Source organism: Ooceraea biroi, chromosome 13 (genome assembly GCF_003672135.1).
Source record: "Ooceraea biroi isolate clonal line C1 chromosome 13, Obir_v5.4, whole genome shotgun sequence".
NCBI classification, from domain to species: domain Eukaryota; kingdom Metazoa; phylum Arthropoda; class Insecta; order Hymenoptera; family Formicidae; genus Ooceraea; species Ooceraea biroi.
In genome coordinates, this window is record NC_039518.1 from 9,215,282 (window position 1) to 9,225,522 (window position 10,241).

General features: G+C 38.8%; 2 protein-coding genes across 7 annotated transcripts; one reads left to right on the forward strand and one right to left on the reverse strand.

Annotated features, from left to right (window-relative positions):
* The first annotated feature begins 8 nt into the window (after nucleotides 1-8).
* LOC105286325 lies at nucleotides 9-8,383 on the forward strand. Of its 6 annotated transcripts, none has more exons than XM_011351200.3 (9): nucleotides 9-139; nucleotides 375-558; nucleotides 706-943; nucleotides 1,044-1,191; nucleotides 4,360-4,722; nucleotides 5,818-5,938; nucleotides 6,159-6,340; nucleotides 6,550-6,630; nucleotides 7,465-8,383. In XM_011351200.3, exons 4-9 carry the CDS (start codon nucleotides 1,116-1,118, stop codon nucleotides 7,536-7,538), a joined length of 897 nt encoding a protein of 298 aa, XP_011349502.1. In that variant the 5' UTR covers nucleotides 9-139; nucleotides 375-558; nucleotides 706-943; nucleotides 1,044-1,115; the 3' UTR covers nucleotides 7,539-8,383. The 6 variants fall into 6 exon arrangements, with proteins under 6 accessions (XP_011349502.1, XP_011349505.1, XP_011349504.1 ...); XM_011351203.3 differs by having other exon boundaries at nucleotides 6,553-6,630; XM_011351202.3 differs by having other exon boundaries at nucleotides 1,051-1,191.
* A 151-nt stretch (nucleotides 8,384-8,534) lies between these two features.
* LOC105286328 (DNA excision repair protein ERCC-1) lies at nucleotides 8,535-10,194 on the reverse strand. Its single transcript, XM_011351209.3, has 5 exons — nucleotides 9,843-10,194; nucleotides 9,632-9,756; nucleotides 9,349-9,540; nucleotides 9,070-9,255; nucleotides 8,535-8,975 (listed from the first exon to the last, which is right to left on the reverse strand). Exons 1-5 carry the CDS (start codon nucleotides 9,922-9,924, stop codon nucleotides 8,772-8,774), a joined length of 789 nt encoding a protein of 262 aa, XP_011349511.1. The 5' UTR covers nucleotides 9,925-10,194; the 3' UTR covers nucleotides 8,535-8,771.
* Nucleotides 10,195-10,241: the final 47 nt, after the last annotated feature.

Below are 10,241 nucleotides of genomic sequence, written 5' to 3' on the forward strand. Positions count from 1 at the left end.
AAAGCATAGAATTAGATCGTGGAGGCTCCACCAACCGAAGAGCCGGAAACCAACAGTGGAGCCATCTAACGAGAGACGTTGGAATTAATTGGAAACTGGACACTCTGAGGAAGTGAGGACACAAGTTTGAAATACTACGGTACGCTTTTCTTTTTGTGCGTGCAACGTCTAACGTCGCGCAAATTGATTACTCGTCGCTCCGTTAAAATTAAAATTAAATTAAAATTAAAATTAAAATGATTTGTTGACTCTTTCGAGGAGAAATCAGTGAGTTATTTCAATTTTAAATTACGAGGGGACGTAAATACCTTGAAATATAATTCCATTTATGGTCTATTACTTATCGTCTACTTATGGATTCTCTCTACTTTCAGCTTCGAGAGTAATCGTCTTTCCTGACTTATCGAAAGCGGAACGTTCCGACTCTTCGCCGGCTATTCGTGCCTTCGTGGATCGCACGCACAGGGTGTCTCGCCATTGTCGCATCAACGTGGAAGATCTGCTCGTCTCTTGTATCGATTTTTCCTTGGAGAAGATTTATTTCAGTAATCTCTGCCGGTAACCTCGATATCTCGTTAATTAATCGTTTATTGATGAGAAATTGATAGTTTCGATCTTTGGTTTGTCAAAATTGACCAAAACTATCAAAACAGTCGAAACTGTCAAAACTATATAAAACTGTAAAACAGGTCTGTGTTTTCACAGGATTTTCACGCGCTCCTCATTTACGCCATTTTCTAGCGGGCAGTCGTCTCTGATCGCCGAAAACCCAGAACACCCCGTAGAAGGTGGTGGTTGGTGGGGCATTCTGGAGACTGGGAGAGGGAATTACTTCTGACTCAGTTTGCTGTCGTACGACCTTGCGCGAGGTCACTCTTCTCGCAACCCTCTGATGCACGCTGCCGCTTCCTATTCATCCGATTCATCCGGTCTCTCCTCTCTGGTATCCATCTGGCATTTCTTTCCGAAATTCTTACGTTATTCTCACGGAAGAGGAAAGCTTACCGCAAAACTAACTTTTAACGTTGCGTGTCTTGTTTAAGAAAACAGGTGCCAAAGTGTTGTCTGTGCTATTTTTGGAGTAAAATCTAGCAATTTGTCGTGGATGGATAATCATGATGACGACGATGACGACGAGATGTCACTGGCTGCTCTTGGTATCATCGTTGCTGATACTTGGCTGCATTCTGGGTTCGTTATGCGCGTATCGTTTTTATGTTATAGAAATTTGATAGTAATGTATTGATCATTCTATTGCTCGATAGCAAGTAACCTCTTCTTTTTCTCCCTCTTTTTCTCTCCTTCCATTGAAATGAAAAAGTTTTCTGGGGAGAGAGAGAAAAAGAGACACGTATTAATCACGTCATATTAATCACAAAGAGACAAGTTTTCCTTCTACGTCTGTAAAAACTTGCTGCTTATTTTATCGTCGAGCATATTTAGCGAGTATCCTCCCGATATATATATATATATATATATATATATATATATATATATATATATAGTGACATTCCCTCCCGAATCACCTTATACATCGAAAAGCTCGTCCACGTGCACTATTTCTGGCTCGGTGCTTTTGCCCGCTTAATATAACGCTTACGTGTTTTATGATTCTATTGCTTCGTTCCGTTGCACGATTAGAGAGACGGTCAAGAAAATGACAGAAAATACATTTTTTTTATATTTTATGACGAATTGACGAATGCAAGAAAATAGAGAAAATATAAAATTGTAATATCGAATGCTGCTCCTTTATCTCGAATTTGTGCCGAGATGAAATTTCTGGCGGCATGATACTACTGCATTCTCGGTGAAGCGATCGTAAGTAATATTGTCATCTATCAACTAATAAATAATGTAATTACATTTACTATTAAAAGTGATAAACTACCTGTCGGTGGTTATATTATTCGAATATTATTGTAATGATTATAAAGAATAATCTCGATTGCATTTTAAAGACATCGTGGCAATATGGATCAGACTCGATTCGCTGTACGCGTTCGAAATTTTCTGCAACGTGTGCAACACATGTTAACCAGATCGAAATTGGGATATGCGCGCGGCGATGAGACATTTATAGGTCGCGGACAAAAACGTCTTTTATCTCATTTCAGTTTTTAGCAATATTCTGATATCGGAGCACTCGACTGTAGTAAATTATAGAAACTTTGGATTTTTCCGTTTTAGATCTTAGCGCGGATTTCTCCTTTATGGACCGTAATTTGAAAAATTACGCCGGAAGGCGAACTTTAAAAAAGGAAAAAGGAGAGGAAAAGGGAGAACGCTGTAATCCAAAGACACTTGCGTTTCAAGAAGCTAAAACTAACGCTCGCTCGCGCGCGCGCGCTCGCCAAATCCGATATTTAATATAGAGTGACCCCCATACGTAGCTTCTTCCCTCAACAACTATCATAATCCTCTTCCCGATCGAAACTTGGGTAAAAGCTCCAGTTGAATTTCAGAAGGCTGCTATTCTGGTTTCCAATTTCCTCTCTTATCAGAGCCACAACCTTATCTATCCCGAGATTCGTGATTCTTGTCTCCAACGATTCTCTTGCACCGTAAACTTTCCTTTGTTCGATTGCTTGCCGCGGGCTTGTTTTCCGCGACATCGCTAACGAGCTCGGCTCCAAATATTGCATAATGAAGTGCACTTTGTTTTCAGTGCGTCGAGCGAGACGAGCTTTCTGCAACAGAAGCAAAGATAATTGCAAACGTTATAATTATTAGCTTGGCACAAAGGGCTTGCATAAATTCTTACGATGTAAGAACATGAAAAGAAATGTTTCGAAATGGTATTCATCAATATTAAGAAATTCATTTAGGTATTTATATCAAGCAAGTGGTGCATGCGCGCGTATAAACAACTGTAATATTATAAAAACTCCCTGTATCTATAATGATGTCATTATAAACTCAAAGCATAATTGGATCGATGTGGTTGATAATGAGATCGGGATTGTGATAGAAATAAATCACCTTAGATGTATTCGTCGTACACAGCGTGCGCGAACACTTGAAGCTGGAAAAAGTGAAAAGGAGAGCTGCGAAACCCTCAAATGCATATGAAGCTGCGTTTGAAGTCGAGTTACAAAGGAGGTCCAAAGTGGGTCACGTTTTTCCTTGCTTATTTGGTTCTAGAACTGCGTGCATACACAAAGTACCGCGGCTCTCTTTCTCCCTCTTTTGAAATTTATACGCGTATTTAGAGCTGCGTGCATTTTCGCTTCTCAACTCAACGTCAAAACTCAAAGCGCGCAAATTTCCGCGCTAAGCATCAAGCAAAAAGTTTAGCATCAGTAGGAAAACTCAGACTGAAAGTAGACTAGCTATAATAAAAATTGTTGCAGTTGTGCTTTTACGTGTTCCAGTATCGAACGACCAAATATTTCATTGCGTTAATTGTTTTGCTAAATATACTCTCTGTAAAAGTCTCTATTTAAAGGGAATTTCAATGTAAAGTAGACACACGCGCGCGACACGTTACATGTGTAAAGCCACTGGAACGAATTGGAACATTTTCTCTTAACGCTTAACGCAATCTCTTCGTTTCTGGAAAATATCATTTCAAGACCGTTTCTCGAGCGATGACAAGTTGGTAAATTAGTTGTCACATTGGAGAATTGGATAATTCCGTTAAGTGATCGAGTGGTCGATATCGTTTACGAAATAGAACAGCCGCCTCCACTCCACCCACGCATGCATACGCACACACACACACACACACACACACACACACACTCTCTCTCTCTCTCTCTCTCTCTCTCTCTCTCTCTCTCTCTCTCTCTCTCCTTTCTTCTGTCTCTCCGGCAGGCTATTGCAGTTGCATTACAGAGTGCAGAGAATCCGCTACAATTAACGTGATTATTTAACGGCGCTCTCGTTGTGTACCCGCAATGTTTATTCGCTGTTCGCTCGTTACTAGCGTTGTGTACACTTCTCTGTACACGTGTCCACGTGTAATACCAGGGGTCGGATTTACCCCACGGTTATACACCATTCACCCTCTGTGTTGACCAGGCAAAACTGTGTCCAGGAAATGCAAAACCGTATTATCGTATTATTACCGTAATGACGACATTCGTGCCACATTTAGTCGCATTTATCGTAGCTACTGCACGCTATCACAATTACAATCATATACGCTAAATATGCAAAAGTAATCACTAATTTTCAAAGCAATTTTATTCTACATTTCATAAATGTAACAACGATTCGTAGAAGAGAATGAAATATCTGTGTTTAAAGAAACATCCACGTAAACGCACGCGTCAATTTTAAGAAAGAATCATTGCCTACGGCAATGTCAAACGTGGTCCTCGTGTAAAACGTGAAATTAATCTTATCTCCTTGCAGAATCTCAGCAACTCGTCATCAAAAGTGTCAACGTTCCCTCCGCCGTAAAGATCGGCGATGTCGATCATGTGATTCTCGATTGCGACTACGCTCTGGAGAACACCTCGAGCCACGGACTGGTGGTCAAATGGTTCTTCAACGACGAACAAGTGGTCTATCAGTGGATCTATGGAAGGGTTCCCGTAGCCAACGAATTGATCGCGAGATACGTCGATCTCACGTACAAGGCCAGCGATGATCCCTTCACCGAGTATCGAGCCATCAAGCTGAATAAACCAGGAATCCATCTAACGGGCGACTACACCTGCGTAATATCGACGTTCGAAGACGAGCGGGCGGCAAATGCCTCCATGGTGATTTACTGTAAGTGCGGGCGTAGAGACCCTCCTTTTCTTTCTGACCTTTGTGTGTGTGTGTGTCCTTTGTATTCCTTTAATCGTGTGCAATTGCGCATTCTCAGACGGAGACTGACAATTTCGTCTATGAGAGAAGCGAGATACACTTGCAATTGCAATTGCTTCGTCGTTTCATCCTTTATTCGCGAAAATCTATCTTTTCTTACAATTTTCATTACTTTAATGTGTTATTATTACACAGGGTCATCGCTTTTGTAACCTTCTTATCTATCGTGAACGTGTTGACCTCCTCGACGATATCTCTCCATTCGTCTCTGTCTTAAACAGAGGCATCCTCCACTTTCCGCGCTCTGGTCCGTCTCCTCCTCCTCCTTACATCCTCCTCGACTCCATCAATCCATCTCGAGTTCTTCCCCGCCTCTCGGATACCGAGTGATATTCTTTTGGTTGGTTTAGCTTTATCAGAACTTTAACTGCAATATTCATCGAGTCTTTAAAAACTTGCCACAAGTTTTATTCTTATATATATAATAGTATCACAATTATAAACAATATACATAAAATACACCCGTAGCTTATCAGATCAATTATTCATACTTTATTTCTCTCTAAACGCTCGTTTCTCAATTTACGTGCTAGCGTAAATTTTCCTCGGGCTCGCGTTTCACTTTTACGCGTCCGCAAATCCTTCAATTTGCGCCGGCCACTTTTTATTTACGTGCTTCCTGTTTTACGCTCAGGTTTCAATTTACGCGGTAAAGCGGAATACTTTCTTTTCCACATTCGTTAGAGGAAAGTGTTTAACGCTTCTTTTTTCCCTTTTTTTTCTTTTTCTGTCTTTTCTTTATTTTCTCTCTTTTTTTGCGATTTATTTCCGTCTCTCTCTCTCACACACACACACACACACACACGCGCGCGCGCGCGCGCGTAGGGTACATTATATATTTTCTTTCTCGAACTCTTTCCAATTTATATGAAATGACAGTTTATTTACATCTTCCATCAGCTTATAACAATCTGTTAATTCGTAAAGATGCACGTCCTTAAATCTAAAGAGCATTCAAGTCTGAATTGCAATATTAGGATATTGTCGTTGTTGCAGCAACGGAGGAAAGCTTCGATTTCGAGTACCGGAAAAAGAACATAGACGATAAAGATATATTGGAAACGACATGCAAAGCCAAAGGTCTTTATCCTCAGCCGACTCTCAATATCTCAGTCAAGTGAGTGAGCCTTTGTAAGAGCCGAAAGATGTCAAAGCTTTTGAAATTTCGCAAGCTTTAATCATTCCGTACACATTGTCTCTCGGCTTCATTGATATTGAAATTTCTCAAATTATAATTCAAGTCGCTTCAGTCGCGACAGAAATAATGAAAAACCGTTTGAAAAGCTAAAGCTAAAAAGAGAAATATCGTTTTATACGGCAAGAAACAATATTTACAGAGATGTTGCAGAGAAACAAACTTTGAAACCGACGGTGACACTGCGCGAAGATGGATTGTACGATATCTTATCACGAGTAGACTTGCTGGATGAGCAACTACCGGAGGCTGCGGAACTCAAGTGTACCCTTGACATTCCGAGAGCAAACTACAGCGTGTCTCGAAAAACTGTCTACTATTCCGGTTAGTTGTATTACTTTATGCTGTTTACTAACTAGCATTGACGAGTTGAGATGCCCTGATGTCCGAGAGAGTTTTAATTGTTAACAACCGAGATACGATGTATCATCTCGCTATCGATCACTAGTCAGATTTACAGTCGTTGTTTACACTCAATTAATTAATCTCTATGCTTATCAAGTAGAAATGTCTATGCTTGGTTTTATTATTAGCAGGAACGGCTAGTGCTACTTCATCCGCTACAACGATACCGCATAAAATGGATATCCAGACCCTAGACAGCTCAAACTCCGGTAATTATTGTATGGTGGCGGTAAGACTTTGAGAAAATCAATCGTCGATTTTGAATTGTAGATGCATCAAATCTGGCATCAATCATCATCACCATTAGCCACCATTTTCTGAGCAAGGGCCTTTGAGTCTCGAGGAAAAACTTGTGTATTCATTTCATGCTCTCATCGAAATTCCCAGATCACTGCTTGTTATAATGCTTATAATATGTAACGCCAAGTTTCCACCATTTTCTTTGTGTGCACCATCGACAACGTATTCTTCGTATCACGTATATATTTTCTATATTATACCAATAATATTAACAATTATTTTCGCTAATTAACACACATTAACTGCCGAATGTTAATGCTATGTGTTGGCACATCATTAGCCAATGAGTACCAAAGCGGGCAAAAGTCCATTAGTATTATATTATACCTTTCGGCGGAGAATTATCCTCCCGCAATATTAGCACCTCTACATATACATATACTAATGTCTATGCATTAATGCATATGCATTCCGCTCAAGTGGGCTTCATTATGGTTATGCATATTTATGAAACACACCCGCGGTCGTTGTAACGCGCTCAATTATTGACCCCATTAATTTTAAGAAAATGTTCAAATGCGAACCACGTTCTTCATCATGTATACGTATGAAGCGCGTATGCATCGCGTTTTGCATATGGCTTTTCGTGGAAATGCATTTTCATTCCAGGAATCATCGTTTGATGGTTCCGACACGATTAAACACGATGATAATAACATCTTGATTATTAGATTACGTTTACAAATAGTATATACACGCAAATCTTTCCTGCCTTGACTAATACATACTTTTGTTGATTGCAGGCAACCTTGTCAATCGCGCATCGATCAGTCTTGTCCTGCTACCGATACATCTGGCTATTTTTACCTTGTTTTAACAATAAGACAATCAATACGACATTAAAGTCGTTGGCTCGCACGGAAACATCAACGGAAGATACTGAATCAAAACATATAAAAGAGAAGGAGAATAATAAAATTCGCGTCCGAGATATTTTATAATACATGTATCTCATTATACTTGTATGTTTTCTTCAGTAACAAACATGTTACAAGCTTTCCGTAAGATTCCTTCGGGAATATTCTCAAATATTTTCAACGAGATCTGTATGTGCAACGGCAGGAAACAGAGTACATGATCACATTAAAAGATTACAACTTGTAAAATGACACGAATGAAAGAATTCGATTAAAACAATCGTTTCGTTCGAATCGACCAGTCAGAGTCCCAATTAGAACATGACAAAGTAAAGACAGATTCCAACGGTGATTTGATTCATGGTCGAAACACAGTCGCAAACGGCTTATCATCTACATGATAAAAATTGAAACTCGTCATGCTGTAAAGATGGACGAAAAGAAAGATAACAATATTGTACTATTATAAAATATAATTAGAAATTCAATGTAAAGCATATTAAAGTGGCAAAATTATTCTTAATGCAGCGTTACAAAAAATGCGATATCTCGCGTAGTTTAGGCGCACTTTGTATATTTTATAATAGAACACTGCCAAAGATTGGATTGTACATAACAATTAATCGCGATAATGTATTTATTGTATATAACATGTGAGACACACTTTATTGTACAAATATTCATTGAAAATTCTACACACTCTCTTTCTCTGTAAGGCGTATTTTTACAGATTATGTAAATAATATGAAATTGTATGTCCAAATGTGTGCACGGAGACACAGATAATAGATTGTAATATTGTAAAGAAAAGTAAGTGCTTGTAATAATTATACTTACCTACATATAGACTTGTTCTCGAGTCCTCGAAACTAAGAAACGGACTTGAAATCTTTATCAAGAGATTCGAGTCAACAAACGCTAAGAGAGATCATTTCATTTTTCAGATCAGAATCTTACAAATCTTGAAACTTTATAATCGAGAAGGATTTTACAGTTTACAAATCATCTAATGCATAATAAATACATAAATGTGAGACATTGATGTGATTGAAATTATTATATATGTAATACGTTGTAACAAGTTGTAAAGTATGACAAAATTATTTATTACATGCTAAATCTTGAATATTTTTCTCAGTCATGGATTAATTTGCTAATCGATGCGTAACAATCACAAACAAGAGAATTTACATTTACTTTGGTATATTTGATGTACGTAAAAATGGTTCATGCAAAACTTTGTGGAGCTTGTCAGCTTTGTTCAGACCGAATCCAGGACACAAAGCCAGAGTATTGGGTTGTGCGTTTACAATGTTAGCCAATGTGCCAAAAGTTGTTAAAAGAGTCGTTGCGTCAGTCTTGTTGACAGATCTCACTGTTGTTAGAGCACTGACCAACTGTAAGAAATATTTACTTTGTATAAAAATGTCCTTTACATGTACAAGCACACTTGCTTGCGAGCAGATATGGCCCGACATGGCCAATAAATACCTTTTGATGAGGTGCCGTATCGCTGCGTTCCATGATATCATCAGGTGGTTTGTTCTCGTATCTTTTGTAGGTTTCAATGATCTTGCCCGCATCTTCCGCATTCCATGCCAACATTATCGTCACATCTGCCAGAATGGAAATTCTCGTTAAATGTTTCAAAGCATGATGAGGATCAGCGACATCGACCTGATTACATGGAGATATTCAAATTCAAGCCACGACTGTGTCTCTTCTCATTGCGTGATGCGACGAGTATGACAAGAATGTTGTATCACGTACCTGTACTAGAAGCACTCGCAGATTGTAAACGTTACCTAGCGACTTGAGCCTGTCGTGAATGTAATCAGGATTTAATTGATGGTAACGTATCGATAAGAAAAGAGCGCACATAGTTTGTCCCATTACATAGTCTGGCACGATATCGGAATACTCCCATGGCACATTTACAAATTTTAACAATGGGTTTCCTTTCTAGAAAATTACATGTATTAATCATTCTTGAAACAGAGACATTTATTTACGAAACTTGAATATTTTAGCAAAAAGTGATGTAAAGTGTTACCTGTTTTGGGCTAACAAGAACGGTGTTGGATGTCCTATTCGATGTTACTGCTGCGGAAGTTTCAGGCTTGGCAGTTAATAATTGTTCGTTAAAAAACTCGGATTTCTTCAAGTTGCTGAAAGCAGCTGTACGAAGACAGGAGAATTGCGTGAGATTTGACTTGAGGTAGATAATCAATCTCCAAGTCTAATGAACCGCTTGTACAACTTACATTGGAAAGATGCGTTTCTAGCTTGTTTCGGTTTCGGAGGCACATCATCCGTCTCGTCCGTTGTCTCGCTGACATTGCTCATAACCTCACTGTGTTATTTTTGCTATACGCACGATATCATGTACAAAATATCAACGAATAATGACATGTGCGAGGGTGAGCTCGAGGTTGTGAGATACACGCAGTTGCTTTCATGCATGTACAAATCTCGCATCTAGGTTAGAACGCATGCGCAAGTAATTACACGCGAAATGCAGTTTTTTGCATAGACAACTGAAAATTTATTTCGCAAGTTGAACTGTAAGATGTTTATGAAATTGAAGAAATGTACAGAAATATAAATTTAATAATAAATAAATGTAAAATATTGAAAATCACAACAATACATCGAAAAAGATG